The sequence below is a fragment of the Acinonyx jubatus genome, chromosome X, assembly GCF_027475565.1.
Source record: "Acinonyx jubatus isolate Ajub_Pintada_27869175 chromosome X, VMU_Ajub_asm_v1.0, whole genome shotgun sequence".
NCBI lineage: Eukaryota > Metazoa > Chordata > Mammalia > Carnivora > Felidae > Acinonyx > Acinonyx jubatus.
The window spans coordinates 35,562,983-35,586,648 of NC_069389.1; the positions used below are offsets into that span (position 1 = coordinate 35,562,983).

Sequence of the window (23,666 nt, forward strand, 5' to 3'; positions counted from 1 at the left end):
GTGACAATTAAAGTGTCTTGTCTAATGGGGTATAGAAGCAAATAGAAAGATAACTGCCATAAAGTATGTTAATGGTTATAATAGGGAAAGTACAAAGTGCTGTGGTAGTATATCACAGGGTTACCAGATCAGATTTGGGGAGTTTAGGGGACTTAATGGAGAAGTTGATATGGGAATTGGTTGCTAAGTTTTCCATCCAGAGTGAACAGCAGATGCAGAGACTTAGCATAAACTCAGTTTGGATGAGGTAAAAGTTATTCAGTCTAGAATTGATCTAAGGTGGTGATGGCAGGAGCACTGGACAGGATCAGGCTATTGTGGCAAGCCTTGTGAGGGATTCTGGACTTCATCCTAAGGGCATTGATGAACATGGTAAGAGTTTTTAAAGGACATACCTTGTAGAAAGATCATTCTGACCACAGTGTGGGATGGATTGTAGGGAAATGAGACTATAGATTGTTAAAATGATCTATAGCAGAAGATCATTGTGGCCTGTACTGGGGAACGGACAGTGGAGTGGGGGGGATCCAAGTGGACAGATTCTGGTACTTTGCAAAGTCAGTAGAAATCAATGATTGGATATTAAGGAGAGGGGAACACAGAAGAGATGTTAAGAGTGATGCCAGTTGGGAATTTACCTAAGGGATATAGGAGTGCTGATGCATATAGGGGCACATGTACCCCAGTGTTCCTAGCAGCACTTTCAATAATAGCCAAATTATGGAAAGAGCCTAAATGTCCATCAATTGGCGAGTGGATAAAGAAGATGTGGTTTATATATACAATGGAATATTACTTGGCAATGAGAAAGAATGAAATCTGGGCATTTGCAGCAACGTGGATGGAACTGGAGGGTATTGTGCTAAGTGAAATAAGAGAAAGACAGATACCATGTTTTCACTCATGTGGATCTTGACAAACTTAACAGAAGACCATGGGGGAGGGGAAGGGGGAAAAAACAGTTACAGAGAGGGAGGGAGGCAACCCATAAGAGACTCTTGGATAATGAGAACGGACTGAGGGTTGATGGGGGCTGGGAGAGAGGGGAAGGTGGGTGTTGGGCATTGAGGAGAGCCCTTGTTGGGATGAGCACTGGGTGTTATTTGGAAACCAATTTGACAATAAGTTATATTTTAAAAATTTGCCCAGGATTCCAACTGAATAGATAGTGGGGGCCATGTATGGCGGGGGGGAACCGGAAAGACATGGATAAGGAGAGTGAACATTCAGTTTGGGCAAATTGAGTTTGAGCCTATTGGATACCCAAATAGTGATGTTCATTATTCAGTAGAATACTTAAGGTATTTGTCTGTAAGTCTTCTGGAATCCTCTGGGTGAAAATAGCTGGAACATGAAGCCATTAGTGTGGGTTTGATCATTCAGGAAAAGCATACAGAGGGAGAAGATAGCCTTATGTGGGAACTTTGAGGCACATTGATTTTTCAGAGACAGAGGAAGGAGGACTCACAAATGAGACCGAGGAGAGGAGGTTGAAAGCAAATGTGAGAGGAATCCAAGTAGGAGAGGAAGTAGTTACAGTTTAGAACTATTCCTTAGCTTTGCTCCAAGAAAGGGTGAAGAAACCAAATTTACGCATGGTTTTCAAGCAGCTTAGCTGTGGAAGAAATTGGAGAGGCAGTTTACATAAGAATTCTTGTTTCTCACTTAGTTTTCGTCATCCTCCCTAACGATGAGGATGGCACTGTAGGTTAGTCCCCCCAGATGTTCAGGCCATAGAAGGTGGTCGTTTTCTTTATGCCTGGTTTGACTGGAATGTCCTGGTCTTTATTTCACCATCTTAAAACTTAAATCCAATTATGTGACATAGCTTTTCTGTTTGGTTACAATATTCTCTGAGTGCTAAGAGTGGTCTCGTGATTATAAAAATTATAAAAAAATATTTTACGTAACTACTGTTATTACGAAGCCCTTACCATCTGAATTCTTTTCTCTTTTGTAATTCTTCCTGCTTCTTCGTCTTTCACTGTAGGTGTGGCAGAGAAGACACAACTTCTGAAATTGAATGTACCTGCTACCTTTATGCTCGTATCTTTAGATGAAGGTCCAGGTCCTCCAATCAAGTACCAGTATGCTGAATTAGGCAAACTGTACTCGGTAGTGTCACAGCTGATCCGCTGTTGCAATGTCTCTTCAAGAATGCAGTCTTCAATCAATGGTAAAATCAAATGCCCCATTCTTTACATTGGGTTTTAAATACTGCTGGCCATATGTAGTGCCCAGTTAATTACTTTTAATTCTGAAGATGTTTGTAAAAACAAGAGTCCGACTATCTGTGCTTTGGAATATTTTGTAATATTTTGGGTTCTATACCTTTTTCACATGTTTAAAGGGGATCTTTTTTTGTCTACTTGCTACTGAGGTTGATACCTTATGAAGTAGTTTACGAATTAACTTTTTATATAGGAAAATGGCAGTGTTGGCATTTAAAGTTTGCATCTTATCATCTTGGTCTGTCTGGTTATTGTAATGCCTGATACTCCTTTCTTCATTGTTTCATTGTACTTGGGAATATTGATTTAAAATGTTACTTTTTGAAAATACAAACTTCATAAGCTGTTTTCTGTGGTGAAACCTGTAGATTATTGTGGAGAAGCCTATTCGTTTCTCATTGATGACAAATCTGTATTCTAGGTAATCCTCCTCTTCCCAATCCTTTTGGTGATCCTAATTTATCACAACCTATAATGCCAATTCAGCAGAATGTGGCAGATATTTTGTTTGTGAGAACAAGTTATGTGAAGAAAATCATCGAGGACTGCAGTAACTCGGAGGAAACTGTCAAATTGCTTCGTTTTTGCTGCTGGGAGAATCCTCAGTTCTCATCTACTGTCCTCAGTGAACTTCTCTGGCAGGTTAGGAAAATAAACATTCATACGTCTCTATAATTTGTCATTTGTCATTCCTTTCAACAAGTTATCTCACCATGTCTTTCCTGATTTTAGGTTGCATATTCCTACACTTACGAACTCCGGCCCTATTTGGATCTGCTTTTGCAAATCTTACTGATTGAGGACTCCTGGCAGACTCACAGGTTTGATCCTCTTTTTTACTTGCCCAACTTTTAGACTAACTGAAATTGCCAGTCAGCACTTTTTTTTTAATACCTCCTGGAGATCTAATAAATGTGTCCTCTTAAAAGCTTAAGAGTGAATAAAAAGTTGCCCGTGTTGCATGCTTACCACTAGCTGTCAAATTTTTTTTTAATTAAGGAAAACTAGCATAAGCTTTTGGTAAATATGTTAATTTCATTAATGACATGCTAGGGTTCTTTTAAAATTAGTCACATGAGGTAAGGTAACATTTGGTTATCTAAAAATAGTCCTTAGGTAAGTTAAGCACAGTGAGTTCTCATTATTCATGGTAGTTACATATTCTAAAGTTGCTGTGAACACTGAATGGGCAAGTGCTGAACCAGTGCTCCTGGAGGAAATACGGAGTTGGCTTCCTGCAAGCCTCTGGTTGTGTTCGTGTCAACCAATCTGTACATAACCTTTTTTAAAGTGTGCTTTTTTTTTTTTTTTTTTTAAGTTTATTTCCTTATTTTGAGAGAAGAGAGCAGGGGAGGGGCAGAGGGAATCCCAAGCAGGCTCCACACTGCCAGCGCAGAGCCCGACATGGGGCTCAAATGCGCGAAACTGTGAGACCATGACCTGAGCCGAAACCAAGAGTCGGTCACTCCACTGACTGAGCCACCGAGGTGCCCCCTTCTTTTTTTTTTTTTTTTAACTGAGGTTATCCAGCATAACTATCCCCTCAGGCTTTCTCCAGAATTCCTCCGTTTGTTCTTTCTGTCCTAAAGTTTAATGTATTATCTTTAATCCCAAGAATTATACAGATGATGGTGAAGTATGGAATTAGTTGACAGAAACAGTTCAAAATCTATATAATGGACCGCCTCCCATCTGTCAATATAATAATTAAAACAGCAACTTGAAAACAAGTTCTATAACAAAACACTTAAAGAGAAATTACAATTTTGAGTCTTAGTGGGGATTGCAAATGCCAGAATTCATGAATCCATATTTCCAGATTATCTCCAAAATTACCATCGTAGATTCAAGTCATGTTACTGTTTGTAAAAATAGCATTAAACCAAAAATCAGTTTTCAGGAGACAAAAAAAATCAGTAGTTCCAAAACTATAACCGTGTATTTTGAGCACTGTCCAGTACCCTTCTCAGCAGGATTCTAGGATTTGACATTTTTCTTAAGAATTGTTTTTAATGGGGGGCACTCGGGTGGCACAGTTGGTTAGGCATTGGACTCTTGACTTTAGCTCACGTCATGATCTCAAGGTTCATGAATTCAAGCGCCGCATTGGGCTCTGCAATGACAGCATGGAGCCTGCTTGGGATTCTGTCTCTCTCTCTCTGCCCCTTACCCCACTGTGCTATATCTCTCTCTCAAAATAAATAAACTTGTTATTTTTTTTTGAAAAAAGGTGTTTTTAATGGAATCTTTCACTCTTTTCATTTAAAAATATTATAAGCATGTATAGCTTTAAAACGGTTACATCTTAGTTCTCTTGAGTTATTGAAGCAAGCAGGAATGGGAAAGGCACGTGTGCTGGAATAAATATGGACAGTTGAGTTTTGTGTAATGAGATTAGATTAGTAAGGTATTGTTACTATGAATCACTGGCCCAAGCTTGAAAATAATTTTCTCATAGTGAGCTTTGAGTTCATTCGGTAAGCAGTGTATGAATATTTACAGAGTATCTGTCTACCATGTGCCTGGCACTAGCAGGCATTGGGGAACAAAGCAGGCAAAGATAATACTGATCAAAACAGCATTTGAAAGCCGTTAATACTAATGGGAAGAAGATGTGATGTGGTAGAAATAATGCCTTATACTTCATTATCACTTGAAAAAACTGAAGGCAAAAACAGTATACACTGAAGTGTTTCAGATTAAACAGCAAGAAGCCTGTACATGATTGATTAGTCTGAAATTATTAAACTTTGCAAAATTGCTGAAGTCATGATTTCCAAACAAAAGATTTCAGGAATGCATGTAATGCAAAAACAAAAACCAAACTTGCGTTTTTATTTGGAAACATTCTACTAAGTAAAATTTACGGTTTATGTAAGGTTTTTTGTTTTTTTGTAATTCCTGACTATACAGGTAGTGTTTCTTTATGGAGGTTAAATTCACCATTTTAACTGGTTTAAAGCATACAATTCAGTGGGTTTTAGTACATTCACAGTGTTGTACAATCATTACGACTATCTAATTCCAAAACATTTTTATCATTCCAAAAGGAAACCCCATATGCAATTAAGCAGTCACTCCCTATTACCACCCATCCCCCGGTAACGACTAACCTGCTTTCTGTCTCTGGATTTGCCTGTGCGCTTCATATAAATGGAATCCTATAAAATGTCCTTTTGTGTCTGATTTCTTTCACTTGGCATAATGTTTTCAAGGTCTTCTGTGTTAGAGCATCTATCAGTACTTCTTTCCTTTTTATGGCCAACTAACACTCCATCGTACGGATATACCACACTCTTTATTCATTCATCCATTGTTAGACTTTTGGTAGTTTCTACCTTTTGGCTGTTGTGAATACTACGGTGAACATTTGTATATGTGGTTTTTTTTTTAAAACCTGTTTTCAATTCTCAGAGTAGAATTGCAGGAAGGTAAATTTTTTATTTTACTGTTATTTTTTTAGTTAAACTGCAAAGTATTCATAACCTAGGATTTACCATTTTAACCATTTTTAAGTTACAATTCATTGGCGTTCACTCTGTTCATAATGCTGTTACCATCACCACTGTCCATCTCTAGAACTTTATCATCCCAAACTGAAACTCTGTGCCCATTAAACCATAACTCCCCATTACTTCATGTCTTCACGACTCCAACATGTTGTAGCATGTGTCTTAATTTTATTCCTTTTTAAGGCTGGATAATAATCCACAGTGTGTATACACCCCATTTTGTTTACTGGTGGGTGAGGTTTTTAACACAAAAGAAACAGGGTGCTTTTTTGCCGCTATAATTTTTTTAAGTTGCTTATTGAGGTAGGGGGGAGAACAAGAAATCATTGACTGTATATTGTTCTTTTGTGACTTGGCACAAACTGAAATGAAATCACCCATCTTTGGCAAATCAGCTGAATTGTAGTAGTATTGGTGAAAATTACTTTGTCGTATAGCACCTCATGATTAGAATTCAAGGTCATTTTGTACTTCCAAATTATATCACTGTGTCACAGTCACTGATTTCTAACTTCCTAAAGAAATGCAGCTTTATAAAAGGGGCTGACTTGAAGCAAACTCTTAGGTACAGCAGTTATAACATTAGTTGTTAACTTTAAGTTTGTATTACTTTTAGCGTCCTAAATTCACTTCCAGTAATGTATTTGAATTACATCACAAAGTCATTTTGGATTGGTAACAGGTTGGTAAGAGCACAGACTGCTAGGTGGCTGCCTGATCTTGGGCAAGCCGTTTAACCTGTCAGTACCCCTTTTCTCCTCTGTTCAGGGGTTTGACAATAATGACCTGCTGTCTAGCATTAGTACATTCAAGGAATGTTAGCTGCTGTTTGATCTTTCAGGTTTTTATATTTGGTTCTTTTTCAGAATTCATAATGCACTTAAAGGAATCCCAGATGACCGAGATGGGCTGTTTGACACAATCCAGCGCTCGAAGAATCACTATCAAAAAAGAGCATACCAGTGTATAAAATGTATGGTAGCTCTTTTTAGCAATTGTCCTGTTGCTTACCAGATTCTGCAGGTGAGGGTTTTTTCTTACAGTTTTGTACAAATTGGAATCCGAGTTAGGGATTCCATTTTTAAAAAAAGGAATAGTGGGAATTTGGAGTTATTTTAACTTTGAGAAATATTCCAGAGCCTTTTACATACATGGTTTTATTTTCTTTTGAAGGGCAACGGAGATCTTAAGAGAAAGTGGACCTGGGCAGTGGAATGGCTTGGGGATGAACTTGAAAGACGACCATATACTGGCAATCCTCAATACACTTACAACAACTGGTCTCCTCCAGTGCAAAGCAATGAAACATCAAATGGTTATTTCTTGGAGAGATCACATAGTGCCAGGATGACACTTGCAAAAGCTTGTGAACTCTGTCCAGAGGAGGTAAAAAAAAAAAAAAGAACAAAAGAAAGAAAGAAAAAAGAGCCACAAGTGTATAGCAGATAGAAATGAAAGAAAGCAATTTTTTCCTTTATAGGCCAGTGTAGTCTTCAGTTAATGAGGGAGCCGCCTTCTAGAGAAATTTCTGAAATTGCCTGAAATGTAGTCTCTCTCAGAGAATCCAAATCAGGTTTTTTCATGTGCTTTACATTTGTTGCTCTTCAGTGAAAGGAAAGTTGTGAGTCCGTTTTGTAGGTTAAGTTTTTATTTCAACTAGAAAAAAAAGTTATGTAGGCAGATTCAAGTTTATATTTATCTTTAAATTTTTAAAATTAGGAGCCGGACGACCAAGATGCCCCTGATGAGCATGAGTCGCCTCCACCTGAAGATGCCCCGTTGTACCCCCACTCACCTGGATCTCAGTATCAACAGGTAAATGGGGGGCCGGTTTTTGTTTTCATCCCTAGAACCTACTTTTATGCTTTATTTAAAGGATGACTAAATTTTTTGTTGTGACTGCAAAGGAATAAAGACTAGACTACCTTCAGGGCATGATCAAAAGAATAATCGTTGGGACAGGGTCACAGTATGATGTGTTTCAGCTCCTCCCTGTTGTGTCTTCCTGGTCAAATAGGTGCCCTTCTTTGTACTCCTATGTTACTAAAACTGTGTGACAATTGATGTCCACATAAAATGATACTTAGTAAAAGGGACTATGACATTTCCTGTTAGAGTCTACAAATGGATTCCAAAGACATTTAAGATGTGGCAATGAAGGAAATTGTTCTCGGTTACTTAGCCTAACCAAGACTTCAATGACAGTAACAACTGTTTAAAAAATACCAAGGATTTGACAGATTTCCATAAAATTTCCTATAAGATCAGTAGCTAAATAACATTTAAATGATGAAATTTTCTGAACGAGAACTTTTCCTTCTAAAACCAGATGTGACTAATTCACATCTTTTGAGGCATTGATGCTCAAAGTTGAACAAGCATCAAAAATTTTTCCCCTGGGAGCACCTAGATTGCTCGCCAGTTAAGTGTCTGTCTGACTTCAGCCCAGGTCATGATCTTGTGATTCATGGGTTCAAGCCCCACATTGGGCTCTCTTCTGCCTCTGCTGTCAGGACACAGCCTGCTTCAAATCCTTCGTCCCCTGCTCTCTCTGCCCCTTCCCCACTTCTGTTCTCCCTCTCAAAATAAGTACATTAAAAAAAAAATTTCCCCCCTTGGTCAGAGGTGGGGCGCCTGGGTGGCTCAGTAGGTTGAGCGTCTGACCCTTGATTTCGGCTCAGGTCATGATATCAAGGTCTTAAGGTCATTGAGCCCTATGTGGGGCCTGTGCTGTGGAGCTCTGCACTAGCAGCAGGGACCCTACTTGGGATTGTCTCTTCCTGTCTCTCTGCCCTTCCCCTACTAGCTCTGCTCTCTCTCTCAAAATATATAAGCTTTTATTTTTTTTAATTTTTTTTTAATTTTTTTTTCAACGTTTTTTTATTTATTTTTGGGACAGAGAGAGACAGAGCATGAACGGGGGAGGGGCAGAGAGAGAGGGAGACACAGAATCGGAAACAGGCTCCAGGCTCCGAGCCATCAGCCCAGAGCCTGACGCGGGGCTCGAACTCACGGACCGCGAGATCGTGACCTGGCTGAAGTCGGACGCTTAACCGACTGCGCCACCCAGGCGCCCCTCAAAATATATAAGCTTTTAAAAAATAAAATCTTTAAAAAAAAAAAACAAAACCCCCTGCTGGGCTTGTTAAAATTTTTTTTTTTTTAATGTTTATTTATTTTTGAGACAGAGAGAGACAGAGCATGAACGGGGGAGGGGCAGAGAGAGAGGGAGACACAGAATCCGAAGCGGGCTCCAGGCTCTGAGCTGTCAGCACAGAGCCCGACGCGGGGCTCGAACTCACGGACCGTGAGATCCTGACCTGAGCCGAAGTCGGCCGCTTAACCGACTGAGCCACCCAGGTGCCCCCCTGCTGGGCTTGTTATAGCACAGGTTGCTGGGCCCCCACCCCAAGCTTCTGATTCCTTTAGCTCTGGGGTAGAACCAGAAAAATCTACATTTCTGACATGTCCCCAAGTGATTGATGCTTGGTGCTAGTCTGGAAACCAGTTATATTTTCAGACTATATTTCAGGCTGGAAACAGAAGCATACTGAATAGTTAGAAAATGCATATTCATAATATTTATTTTTGTAATCCAAATTCTAGAAAGATCTAAAATCTTCTTGGTTGGTGGGAATGTACAGAAAAATGAGGGTTCATGGGTTTAAAACGTTACAAAACCAAATTCACGAGGAAGAAAGTTCCTTTCCTCAGCCCTGAGAAAGCTCCTGTATTACTCATGCTTGGTTAATCCAGATCTTTAGCCTTGTTTTTAGTGACCCCATTCTGTGTTCAAGGTCGCTGCTAATGCAGATGTCCTGTGACCAGATTCATCATTATCCTATAGAAGCTTCAAGGTGCTTGGAAGAGTCAGAATAGATGTATTCTGGCTCAGAAATCATTTTTTGTAAATGTTTTTTGACAATAAATAGGCTATAATCTCTTTATTTGTCAGACTTTGGTCTAAATAATTTGGGGCACTAAAAATCACTCCAGCTAAAACTTTACACAGACCTACACTGCTTTTATTTGGGGCTCGGGGGGTTGCAGTTTAGGTGGTGTGTGTTTTTTGTTTAAAAAAAATTTTAAGTTTACTCGTTTTCGAGAGAGAGAGAGAGAGAGCGCGCGCGCGCGCACAAGCGAGGGAGGGGCAGAGGGTGAGGGAGACACAGAATCCGAAGCAGGCTCCGAGCTGTCAGCACAGAGCCAGACTTGGAGCTCGTGCCAACAAACCGTGAGATCATGACCTCAGCCAAAGTCAGCCAGTTAACTGACTGAGCCACCCAGGGGCCCTGGGTTTTTCTCTTCCAAACCATTTTTTCCCCCTCACCGTTGGGCCCAGCATATTGACTTTTTGTAAGTCCCAGGAATAAAAGAAATGTTTTCAGCCCATGATTTTGAAAGTTTAATATGTGAAAAAGTCTTAACGTAGATATCTTCTCCCCTCTCAGAATAACCATGTGCACGGACAGCCATATACAGGCCCAGCAGCACATCACATGAACAACCCTCAGAGAACTGGCCAGCGAGCACAAGAAAATTACGAAGGCAGTGAAGAAGTGTCCCCACCTCAGACGAAGGATCAGTGAAATGCACATACTTAACTGGTTCCATCAAGACTGTGCACCCAGGCCTTACAGTCCAACCTTTTTCTGTGTCTGGCTAATATTTAAAACTAGAAAAACTATTCCTAATCAACATGGAGTGGAGAGTTTATTCACTGTCTTATCTGCAGAAATTTGCTGTCCATATATAACCCGCCTGCAGTGGAAAGTGTATAGTGTTTTGTAATAAATGGCCTGATGCTAATGTGTAAATGGCAAAGGTGTATATAGTATATTAATGTTTGACTGTTAATTCTTAAGCAAGAAACTTTTCTTGAGGAGACTCACAGATCTACAAAAACTACAAAAGTTAATTTTCTTGTTCTACCCATTGCACTCTGCAACCAGTGTTGCCTGCCTCATGGCAGTTGGATCTATTCCTTTACAAAAAAAAAAAAAACAAAAAATACACCACCAACAACAAACCAGAGCCCATCCATGTCAACCACACCAATAGTTTCATGTTAATTCTTTGCCACTGGAGGCAGTTTTACTATGAGCAATGTAAGGCTGGTAACCTTTAAATTATTTGGTTGATGTGGAAAATTGGTGATGTAACATTGTTTCTAGATCTTTTTCATTGCCTTTTTATTCTGACATTAGGTTAATCACTTTGAAGCTATAGTTAAGCTGTAACATTTAGCATGGCTTCACACCAGGTTAGTGTAGCCAATGAGGAAAAAATTACCATAATGACCGCGGTTGTCCCAGTGTGACAGCTGTATCGCTCAGAGCTTTTCCTTCTCACACCTAGACTATAAATATAAAACAAGGGGAGACGTGATTAAACAGGCGGTTTTCAGTTACACATAGGTTGCTTATGTCTAATGTTTGACAGTTCAATCTCTGGGTGGGATAAAGAAATCTATGAGTAATGGGAATTTTTAAAGATTTAAAACAAATATGCAAAAATTTGCTATGCCAGGATGCTTGGAGCATAATAGAAGACTGTATTTGGTGTGCTTGTTTCGTTTCTTTGGTAGAGCTTATTAGGTGAATCTTCTAAAACTTTCCTTCTGCTGGACCCCAGTGAAGTGGAAGTCACCAGAATCCCACAGTACTTGGAGCACCACTTGCCCCAAGACGTCTGGCTGAGTTTTCTGCTCAGTCACAGTTTTACTTGAAAGCAAGACTTGTCCTAGCTCCTTGTCCATGATTCCAAAACTTTCCGTGTTCGAAGCAGGGTCTAATTAAAAAGGAAACTACTGGTTAGTTAATTGAGGTATCATAATTGCAGCATAAACATTTAATTAAAGATAAACTCATCAGTTAATACTGTATTTAAAAGCAAATTGGTAACTTGAATGTGTGTACTTTTTGGAACCTGTCTAAAAACCAAATACCCCTTCAGATACAGTCCACCCTCTTCTATTTAAATATTTTGCTGTTTTATTTTATAGAAATTATTTTGCTGAATTCACAAATAGAATTTGATTTACGAAGAACTTTTTGTCCTGTGGTGTGTTTTTGTTTTTGGGTTTTTGGTTTTTTTGTTTAATTTTTTTTTTTTTTTTTTTTTTTTTGTCCATTTTTGTTTTGTTTTTTTTGAAGGACTGCATATTAAAATTCTGTGCATAGCATGCTTAGGCATGACACTGAATTCAGGAGTTCAGTCACGTTAAGTTTTTGTGCACAGAAAGATTCAACCTTTGGCCCTTTACTAAAGATTTAGAGAAAACAGGATGTTGACGCTGTAAAAGTTTCCTAATCAATCTTGTACTTTTTGTATGTTTTTTATATACATGTATATTTAATGAGCACAAGCTTGGTTGTATTTTTTACAATTCAGTTAATAGGAAAATGTTTTGTCAAAAAGGCTATAGTTGGAACTGAACAAAGCAGAAACAAAAATGAGAATTGCTTTATTTTGTGATTAAAAGGGGCAGGTATTTAAGATAAAGCTTTGGGTATCTTATTTGCAGCACTCCATAGTTCCATCAATGCCTCAAGGTTTTCTGTAAAATTAGGAAATTTTAACACCAGATAGATCCTGTTTTTCACCTTAAATATATCTGGATTTGTTAAGTTTGAGCAAAAGTCCTATACACTGTTTGCAGTTCCCAAGTGGTAGCTTTAATGTAAAAGTTGCTCAATTCCAGGCTTCCTTAACAGTGAAAAAGCAGAATAGGTTAACCTTATTTGGACAAGTTGCTGTCGTTAAATACACCCATCTCACCATATGAGAGGTGGGTTTTGCATTTCCAACTCGTTAACGAAGTATGTGATGTACTTAATTTAAAAACTTTACTGACTCCTAGACACAAAAAACTTGACATTTGAAAAGGCTGTGAATTTTTCTCCTTGGAGGGAGGATCCCACCTTGGTTGCTTTGAAACCACAATCTCTCCTTGGTGCCAGGTGAGGGCTTGTGAATCCCTATTCCCCTCCATTCAAGGAAGAGTTGTCCGTGTTGTGACCAGGATCCAGGGAAAGTGAACAGGGAGATTTCTTTTCGTGCGAATGATTTTCTCTATTTAACTTCTTAAGCATTAACATGTAAGCGGAAATGTTAAGACGCATGTTATTGTAAGAGCAACATATTGGTGACGTTGAGGTCTTTTTCTGAACATAAATGGCACATTTTAAACTTCAAGTCTTCAAAGTGCCTGAAGATTATTTACTTCTCCCTCAACTGATATCTTGAGCCATATATATAATTCCTACTTTAAATGTTTGTTTCAGAATCACTCCTCTTCCTTTCAAAGTACCCCCAGGATTCTAAATGGCATGATTACTTCATAGAAGACAGTCGGATCTGTTAACGTAAAGACTGAAGATATTTTTGGTCATCTGTGAATGAGGGCTCTGCTCTGTTCGATCTAAGTATTTCCGTGCACAACTTGGTAAAAACCATATGGCTGCTCTAAGCCCTCCACCAACCAAATTTTCATGCTCAGCATTGTAGAGGCAGAAATAACAATAATCATTTGAGGTTTTTGTCTTTCCTTGATTTTTTTTCTCTGATAATTTCCTAACCTTGTGTCTTTTAGCTGTTATATATACAAATTTAGAATTAAAATGTTTTATATTTTTTTCATGATTAACTTTTATTAGTGAATGATAAGTATTTAATCCTAGTAGTGGTTAAAAAGTTGAAGAGCCTTTTTTATTGAAATTACGTTTGTAAATGAAAGCAACGGTCTGTGAATATTCAGATGACTACTCCAACAAAATCGTTCTTGCACTTTTTTTCTTAGTATTTCTCCAGCTTCTGTTGCCCCATGAACTCTTATTTTGCTGAATTTTGTGGTTAATTTGCTGGATCTAGCCTGCCTTATTTAGAATTCTAACTGGGTAAGAAAATTGCCTTTTCATTACAAGTGCCCAATTTTGGTCTCTAGTTGGAAGGTACTACATTTTGCAGAGAAAGGAAAACAACATCCTTCCCACCCCACCCCACTTTTGTGTTTCTGGGAAAAAAAAAAAAAAAACAAACCCCATTCAGTACTGGTTTCATAGTAGTGCTCAACCTCAATTGGTCCCGAACCTACATGAGTGTTTAGTGTTTGAAAATAAGATTTTGGGTGTGATACATCACTACAAAAAGTGCTAAATGTATTAAGAACTTGATGCCGACTGTATTTATAACAATTATTTTACATTTGCAGAAATGTAGCGCTCTTCCTCCAAATACGTAGGTGTAAGAAAAAAAGGGGGAAAGGTGCACCATGTTTTAAACTTGCAAATGAGTGATTTTTTTTTTTGAAATCCAGATTCCCCAAAGGAAATTCACACACTTCTCAGCCTTTTACAAGCCAACACACTGACTGAAGATTGTCCACAGTTCCTAAGATTTAGCACATATACAAAAATAAAACTTTATAAATTAAATTTCGTTTTTTCCTTTTATTTATTACAATAAGACCTCTAAATGGAGGTAAATTAGAAGTGTGATAGGTTAAAAGGAAGGGCTTAAATAGCGGAATTTGGCCCTTTGGGCCCTCATTTTGTATATCCACAGTATATTCACATCTAAGTTCAAAAATTGAGTTGTGATCTAATTACTGGCTTAACAGTTCAGTCTAAAACCGAGACTTGGCAAAAACCCTCTGGTGTTTCAAAGTTCATTTAAGTATCAGAAGTGCAGCAGGTCACATGTTTCGAGGGGAGTTCTAGAAGTGAAAACTCAGTTATCCAGCAAATTTCATCTGCTCTTTTTAGTATCTGAAAAGTGATTCTTTGTTGCAATGTTCCAAAGAACTAGAGCTTCCATAGAAGCCTGTGGTGTGTCCTCCAAGTTGGAGTACTAAGAAGACTAGTGACAGGGACCTAGCCCAGATTTGTATATATTTCTGAAAAATAAAATCAGGAGACTACTGTTCTGCAACTTGGAACACTCCTCGGACTAAACCGTTAGCATTTTAAGTATTTTGAGCTACATAGAACACAGCCACCAGTGTTCCGAACTGCCTCATTGTAACCTGACAATTTACAGGGAGGTAAATTGGCAGTTAACTTTTTATGATCGCTCTGCCTCAAAAGTTCAAAGCTGGGGATTATGGAAGCGGTTTTACTAACTCATTTTCTTTAGGGATACAAAGTCTCAGGAAATTCCTTCGGCCACACAAACTTTCATCTATAGAACAAGTTTCACACCCATGTAAAAATCACTTATTTTAAAGGTATTTCATTTAAATGTACAAGACTCCACAGAGCACAGTGGGAGTGCTTTTAAGTGTCCTCTGAAAACCAGAGGTCCTCTTGTGTTCCATCAACATTAGCAAGCATGTACCACACTTCAGCCGAAGATGCCATCTTCCAAGGTGCACCAGTAAGCAAAAGGGCCGACTTTCAGGCCTAGTAAAATGTGGGGAATCCCATTTCTTAGTAGTCCACAGCAAGTACTTTTTTTGTAGTATCTGGAAATAGAAGTTTTTCATTGTGTTGAGATTCTGTTGTGTGGCTTATTTTTCCATTCACCTGGCAGAGCACAGAATCCCCGTTTTTGTGAGTCCTGAGTGACAAAGCTGGCCAGTTGGCAAGTTTATGAAGAAAAAGTCTGATGGAACTGAACCTTCTGAGGGGCCCTCACACTATTAATGGAGTGCCCTATAGAAGCAGTTCTCTGGCCTCCAGTTCTCTTTTCAGGCACGCTACAGTTAAGACGCCAAGACTTTTTGGCTCCACCGGTGGTCTCCGGCCGTCCAGAAGGGCTTCGTTCTGTGTCTGTCAAAGCACTCCCTGTGTTAGAACAGGCGTAGCAAGCCCGTCTCCCTGCCCTCACGACTCTTCCTCCCCAAAGGTGAGTCGTGGTCAGAATCACCCACAAGAGAGTAAGGATCCTATTCGTTTTCTATTTCCTTTCAAGCGTACTGATGTTAAAATACTCAAAATGGATGTTTTGGATGCCGAAAGGGTTTCCAGCAGTCCTTTGGAGGGATCCGCTTGCACAAGGATTTAGAAACATGTTCGAGCGTTGGCTGGTACATAGCCCACCTTTCTGTCAAGTTCTCGTGTAATTCCTTACCCGATAGGACCTTGGGTATACCCTTGCCATTTAGAAGTAAAGATAATTTGGGGTCTTAAATCTGGTGTCTTAGAAGCCTTGCATCATGAAGGTTCGGAATCATCTTGCCTTTGGACCTAACTACTGCCTGCACCACGGCCATTGGCACAAGGAAGCATCTATTCGCAGGGTGCCAAGGCAACAGGTAGATACTTAGGGCTCAGAGTGTACTGAGGAAAAGTCCTTCCTAAGCCATTTTTCTAAGGTCTCTATATGTTCAGGATGTGTCCCTGACCTAGTATTTTAAGTTTATTTATTTAGAGAGCACACACAAGCAGGGAAGGGGCAGACAGAAGGAGAGAGGATCCCAAGCAGGCTCTGCACCATCAGTGCAGAGCCGATGTGGGACTTGAACTCCCAAACCGTGAGGTCATGACCTGAGCCGAGATAGAGTCAGGCACCCAGCCAACTTCACCACCCAGGTGCCCCATAGTTCTTGATGTTAAATTAGTGTGTTCTGTTGGGTGTATTTGAAAACAAATCTAGGGGCACCTGGTGGCTCAGTCGGTTAAGCATCCGACTCTTGATTTTGGCTCAGGTCATGATCTCAGGTTCATGAGCTCATGAGCTCGTGAGCTTGGGATTCTCCTCTCCCTCTCTCTCTCAAAATAAGTAAACCTTAATAAACAGGGGCGCCTGGGTGGCTCAGTCAGTTGAGCATCCAGCTCTAGATTTCAGCTCAGGTCGTGATCTCACGGTTTGTAGGAGGACCAAGGCCCACAACGGACTCTGCGCTGACCATGCACTGCCTGCTGGGAATCTCTCTCTCTCTCTCTCTCCCCTCCCCATGTTGCTCGCTCGCTCTCAAAAAATTAAACAAGTTTCTTTGACTACATACAATCAGAAATCTAGATGACGACTGCTTAACTTAGGCAACTACCTTCCCTTACTGAAAATATTAATTGGTAGTACCAATTAGTTCTTTCAGCCATCTACTTTCAGAGTCTCTCCTTAAGCATTTAGTATAAATCTTTTTTTCAGCAAAACAGGCCTTATACAGATTCCCAAAAGGCTGTTCTAACATACCTTCCTTAAGAAGTCTTAGTCAAACACTAACACCATGAATGTGCTAAAGATTTACAAGCTAAAGCTACCGAGTCAGTTTTAAATACTGAGCTCTTCGGTTGCATTAGCTTTCTCTTTTGCCCCAGGGTTGGGATTTCTAATTAAAAGGCAAAATCCAAAAATTCAGATTTGCAATAAAATAGGAACAGATTTGCCTAATGTAGCCACTGAAACGTGGGTTAGCAATTGTCACCAATAACATAAGTGCTAAATTGGATGTTGAGTTATTGTTTAGCACATATTGATACAACATTAGACACTTGAAATAGGCTTCTTGGGGTGCCTGGGTGGCTCAGTCGGTTCAGTGTCCAACTTTGGCTCATGTCATGATCTCACAGCTCAGGAGTTCGAGCCCCACATCGGGCTCTGTGCTGACAGCTAGGAGTCAGGAGCCTGCTTCAGATTCTGTGTCTCCCTCTTTCTCTGCCCCTCCCCTGCTCACTCGCGCTCTTGCTCTCTCTCAAAAATATTTTAAAAAAATTTTTTAATTGAAAACAAAGGAATAGGCTTCTCACACTAAGGTTAGCAGATACTCCATTTGTATAGGGAAAAGAATCCAACATACTGTTTTGGAAGGAGTGCAGGCTGGAGCAGAACATAGTGTTAAAAACAGCTTACCTCCCGTGGTAAAACAAAAATGGCTATAGGATGTCTCTCCTCTCATTTTGTTTTTGTCTCTAGAAGAGCGCTGTGCTGAGTAACCAAGAGTAACACATTTTCCAGTGCTTTTGAGCAGTAATAATTTATCAATATTCAGTTCACATTTAAGCTTTTAATTGCTGTTCCCACTATGAAATATGATGGGCAATAGTCATTACAAAATCAATTTGAGGCTGAGAAACAAGAAGGGTAATAATTTATATCATAAGAAAGCTGGTTTAACTCTAGAAAGTTTATATCAAACTGCTTTTTTTTTTTTTTTTTTCCAAGTAAAGAACGAACTGAAAATATAAGGCTAGGGCCAAAAAAGACATAAATAATGCCATACCTGAATCTCCAGCTAAATACTGAAGTACGGTGTTCGGTTGGTTTAAAAGCAGTTGTTAAAACCCGGCCTTCTAAATGTGACTAGTGAGTCTGGAAAGAAAAAAAACTCAAGGTTGGTTTTTTGGTGTTCTGAATTTGTTCACCACTGTATATATTAAATCTGAAATGCAGTGCGGCATTTTGTGTCTAGATTAAAAGAGGAAATATAGCTGCCTAAGATACTATATTATCCCATACTTTGGGGTGTCTGGGTGGCTCAGTCAGTTAAGCGTCCGACTTCAGCTCAGGTCATGATCTCGCGGTCCGGGAGTTCGAGCCCCATGTTGGGCTCTGTGCTGACAGCTGAGAGCCTGGAGCTGCTTCAGTTTCTGTGTCTGCCTCTCTCTCTGCCCCTCCCCTGCTCACACTCTGTCTCTATCTCAAAAATAAATAAACATTAAATTTTTTTAAAACAAAAAAAAAAGGTTGTTTATTCACATGAAACCCCACCACAGTAATTCTGATTAAAGACACACCTTATAAAGCTTTCTGAAATGGTCTGAATTTAAACTGCACACTGGTAGCCTCAGGGCAAGAATTATCCTCATTTGCATTTCACTCTGGTCTTTGTTAAAATGAGTTTTCATGAGACATTAATTTTGCTGTAGCGATCACTCAGGAATAACGCTTAATGCTGAAAACAAGTCACGGGGTGCTGAAGAAGATTACCATAAAGAAAGCAGGGGAGGGTGAAGATCAGAATTGAAGCCCAAGTTCTAAGTGGGAAGTGCACTTCTCACTCAAACGCATATAGTTTTTAATGTTTTTATTTATTTTTGAGAGAAAGAGAGTGTACATGCATTGGGGAGGTACAGAGACAGAGGGGGGACCGAGGATCCGAAGCAGGCTCCAGGCTTTGTGTTGGCAGCAGAGAGCCTGACACAGGGCTCGAACTCATGAACTGCGAGATCATGACCCGAGCTGATGTCAAGACACTTAACCAGCTGAGCCACCCCGACGCCCATTCAAACACACATTCTTTTTTTGATAATGCCTAAAACTGCACTCTGTTCCAGTTGCTCTCGAGTTGAGTATGGGGGATTGGGTCCCAGCTTGGTCTCTGGAAAGCTCTGGCTTCTGGTTGCCAGGTGCCCAGGTATGCATCATGTGTAAAGTCATATGTTCAGTGTGGAGAAATGCTATTGTCAGGCACATCCTTGCTGGGGTTTTGCAGATGTACTGGTGTCTTTTCTTTAAAAAAAAAAAAAAAAAAGCCAGCTTTCTTTACAGTCAATGCAAATTTCATGTTTAAAGAAAGGCAACCAATAAAATCTCTCAGCTTAGAATTAAAATCAAACACTTAATAAGTATAGGATTACCTGTAGATAAAAATCATACGTTGAGCCTGGTTAGCTGGATAGGCTAATACGACCCAAAGAGTGGTTTGTCTGTATTGTCAGCTTTTTCGTTGCTTTTTTCTTTCATATCTTATTCAGATTTTGAACATATATGTGTTTAAGGAATATAATTTTGTCCAACTCAGGCCACTTTGTATTTGGTAGAATGAATTTTCACTAAAAATGATTGAACTCTGCTGTTTCAACACTCCTGTAGATTCAACCTTGCCCTCCTTTTTTGTTTGTTTTTTTTTTTTTTTTGGTAAGGCTTTTTTTTTTTTTTAAATGTTTATTTATTTTGAGAGGGAGAGAGAGAGCACGAGTGGGGGAGAGATAGAGAGAGAGGGAGAGAGAATACCAAGCAGGCTCTGCACTGTCAGCACAGAGCCTGAGGTGTGGCTCAAACCTAACAACTGTGAGATCAGGACCTGAACCGAAATAAAAAATTGGACCCTTAACTGACTGAGCCACCCAGGTGCCCCTTGCCCTCCTTTTTTTAATGCTATAAAGTCAAGGCACTAGCAAAAGCTGCAGTGGCCCTTAGGAGAGGCCTGAAGCCAGGCAAAAAGAGCAGGGACAGTTGGCCCAAGTACCAGTAGACCATTAGGTCTCTGGCTCTGTGCTTAGAGTACACTTTTCCCTATGGATGAAGCTGTAAACAAGTCATAGACTAAGAGAATTTTACATTGAGAAAAGGGCAATCTCCTCAATCTTGGCTATTTGCTCAAGTGTAGGTGTGACATTATTGGACACGTGACAGGTGTCTCAGCAATCCTGGGTGATTTCCACTGAGTTTGGTGAAGAAGCCTCACTGCCACGCTCATTCCAAATACAGTCCCCAAATCCAGGGCTGGAGGACCCCTTTCTATGCAGAAATTATGACCTGTTCCAAGCTCGATCTTAAATTTTAAAAGAAGAAAAACACAGCCCAGTCTTAGCTGTCATGATGGAAGTCAGGCATAAAATATACTTGATAGAAAACCATAGATGGTCATAAAATTTTTCTGGTTTTTATTGGTTTTGGCTACCTGGTACCAAGCTGCAAAAAGGACTATTTAAATTTGCTTTCTTGGGACGCCTGGGTGATTCAATTGGTTAAGCATCCAACTCTTGATTTTGGCTCAGGTCATGATCTCCTGGTTTGTGGGTTCGAGCCCTGCATCCAGCTCTGCACTGACAGTGAGGAGCCTGCTTGGGATTCTCTCTCTCTCTCTCTCTCTCTGCTCCCACCCCTGTTCATGCTCGCTTTCTCTCAAAATTAATAAACATTTTAAAATAAATTTTCTTCCTTGTTTCACTACTCAACACTTGATGAAGGATGGGGGTGATTAGCAAAAAATAATAATACGAAATAAGAAGCAAGAATGAAGCAAGGGGAGGAGGGGGCCAAGATGCCGGAACAGCATGGAAGTTTATTTTTTTGCATCTCTCATCCCTAAAATGCAGCCAGATCAACACTAAACCACCTTGCACACCTAGAAAACTGATTTGAGGATTAACACAACAATCTGCACAAACTGAACCACAGAACTCAACAGGTACACAGCGCAGAGAGGTGAACTGGGGGAGAGAGAAGCCATGGAGGGCAGGGAGCTATTTTTGCTTGTGGAGAGAGGATGGAAATGGGGAGAGTATGGGAAAGGCATCCCCCCACCAAAAGCAGCTGGACAGAAAAAGGAAAAGTGGAAACAGCCATAAGGGCCTAAACAAAAAAGGGAGAAAGGAGAAAGGAGAGGGTTTAAATTCCATTAACACTCTATAAACAGGGGAGAGCAGAGTCTGAAGCTCTGCAGCTCGATACCTGGTAGTGCTCTTGTGGGAAGGGCGAATCCCTGGGATCAGAGTGAAGTACGGAGGTCTTCAGACCACACAGGGAGAGGCGGTTCCCCTGCTGGGAGGATATTTGGTAGAGGCGGTGCAGCCTCCCCACAGGCAAAGGTCCCAGCAGACCCTGGAGAATGGCTACACTTGTTGGTGTTGGAACAAGGACATTAAAAGATGGTAAAGCCTGGTGCCAGATGTGTGTTGTGATTTGCCATAAACCCTGAAACACTGCTACAACATGATTGCACAAACTTTTTCTGGGGTGGGCTGGTGCCTGGCTGCAATCTCTGGGAATTGGCAGTGGCATGGTCTCGCAAACGTTCCTGGGGGCAGGTTGGCACCCGGCCATTGCTCAGCAAGACCCTCTCTCAGAGGGTCAGAATGGGTCAAAGCCACAGTCCCTCAGAAGTAAGGGGTTGGGAAACAGTCCCATCTGAGATAAAACTCAGGAAGGAAGTGCCACCTGGCAGCCTGATGGCTTGGTCATGGACAGTTTATAAGCAGGGAGTGGACAGAAGCTGAAGACAAAGGAGGAGTGCTTGATTGCCAGTCCAGGAGAGCACAGAGTTCTGATACTAGAGACTGGGTAGCTGTGTGACGCCATTTTCACCCCTCCCACGCATGTGCATACACACCTACAAGAGCGACAACAATCCACCCCAGTAAACTAAGCAGCACCATCTAGTGGAGAACGGAGCCATTATACTAATCCCCGCCTGCCCAACTGGGCCAACCCCGCTCTTGAGGAACACAAGTCTCTCCTCCTGCTTAGTTTACAGACTATACAGTGCTTCATAGTTTGACTTCTAGGGGAAACAGGATGTAATTTCAATCGTATTTGATTCTGTTCACTGGTCCATCTATTCAATTTTTTTTCTTTTACTTTTCCTATTCTTGAATACAGAAAGAAAATTTATTTTTATTTTCCATTTTCATTAAGTATTTCCCTTTAATTTTTTCTACTATATTTTTTACTTTTTTGTAAATTTTTAAAATTCTATTATACTTCCATGATTTCATTTTATTCTATTTTATTGTATCCATTTTTTCAAATTTTCAAACATTTTCCTCTTTTTTCCCCTTTTCTTATCTTTCCCTTTTTTCTCTAATCTATCAAGTTTTTTTTTCAACAACTAGACCAAAACACACCTAGGATCTAGCATCTTGTGTTTGATTTTTGTATGTTGTTTTCAATTTTTTTTAATTTTTTTTAAATGTTTATTTATGTTTGAGACAGAGACAGAGCATGAACGGGGAGGGTCAGAGAGAGAGGGAGACACAGAATCCGAAGCAGGCTCCAGGCTCTGAGCTATCAGCACAGAGCCCGACACGGGGCTCGAACTCACGGACCGTGATATCATGACCTGAGCCAAAGTCGGATGCTTAACCGACTGAGTCACCCAGGTGCCCCTGTTTTTAACTTTTTAATTTTAGTTTGTTTTTACTTTAATTCCATTTCTTCCTTCAAAATGACAAAACGAAACAATTCACCCCAAGAGAAAGAACAGGAAGAAATGACAGCCAGGGACTCAATCAACACAGACACAAGTAAGATGTCTGAATCAGAATTTAGAATCACAATAATAAGAATACTAGCTGGTGTTGAAAATATATTAGAATCCCTTTCCACAGAGATGAAGTAAAAACTAGTCAGGATGAAATAAAAAACGCTATTAACTGAACTGCAATCTCAAATAGCTGACACAGCGGCAAGGATGGATGAAGCAGAGCAGTGAATCAGCGATATAGAGGACAAAGGAGACTAATGAAGCAGAAAAAAAGAGGGAGACTAAGGCAAAAGAGCACAAAATAAGAGAACTCAGTGACTCATTAAAAAGGAATAACATCAGAATCATAGGGGTCCCAGAAGATGAAGAAAGAGAAATAGGGGTAGAAAGTTTATGTGAACAAATCATAGCAGAAATTTTCCTAACCTTAGGAAAGACACAGACATCAAAATCCAGGAAGCACAGAGGACTCCCATTAGATTCAACAAAACCCAACCATCAACAAGGCATATCATAGTCAAATTCACAAACTACTTGGGCAAGGAAAGAATCGTGAAAGGAGCAAAGGAAAAAAAGTCCTTACCCTACAAGGGATGACAGATCAGGTTTGCAGCAGACCTATCCACAGAAACTTGGCAGGCCAGAAAGGAGTGGCAGGATATATTCAATGTGCTGAATCAGAAAAATATGTAGCCAAGAATTCTTTATCCAGCAAGGTTGTCATTCAAAATAGAAGGAAAGATAAAAAGTTTCCCAGACAAACAAAAATTAAAGGAGTTCGTGACCACTAAATCAGCCCTGCAAAAAATTTTAAGGGGGACTCTTTGAGGGGAGAAGAGACAAAAGAACAAAAACCAAAATCAAAAAAACCCCACAAAAAGACCAAAAGCAACAAAGACTAGAAAGGACCAGAAAACACCACCAGAAATTCCAACTCTATAGGCAACATAATAGCAATAAATTCATGTATTTCAGTACTCACTCTAAACGTCAATGGACTAAATGCTCCAATCAAAAGATATAGGGTAACAGAATGGATAAGAAAACAAGATC

The 23,666-nt window shown here is 40.0% G+C and overlaps 1 protein-coding gene across 2 annotated transcripts in view; it reads left to right on the forward strand.

Moving 5' to 3' along the window:
* The window catches only part of USP9X (ubiquitin specific peptidase 9 X-linked), a 132,186-nt gene extending 118,008 nt beyond the window's left edge, over nucleotides 1-14,178 (forward strand). For both annotated transcript variants that reach the window (XM_027054125.2, XM_027054126.2), the window contains exons 39-45: nucleotides 1,991-2,176; nucleotides 2,653-2,873; nucleotides 2,964-3,052; nucleotides 6,610-6,766; nucleotides 6,917-7,129; nucleotides 7,463-7,558; nucleotides 10,195-14,178. In XM_027054125.2, the coding sequence (XP_026909926.1) occupies nucleotides 1,991-2,176; nucleotides 2,653-2,873; nucleotides 2,964-3,052; nucleotides 6,610-6,766; nucleotides 6,917-7,129; nucleotides 7,463-7,558; nucleotides 10,195-10,332 (1,100 nt within the window). In that variant the 3' untranslated portion in view covers nucleotides 10,333-14,178. The remainder of the gene's footprint in view (nucleotides 1-1,990; nucleotides 2,177-2,652; nucleotides 2,874-2,963; nucleotides 3,053-6,609; nucleotides 6,767-6,916; nucleotides 7,130-7,462; nucleotides 7,559-10,194) is intronic.
* Nucleotides 14,179-23,666: the final 9,488 nt, after the last annotated feature.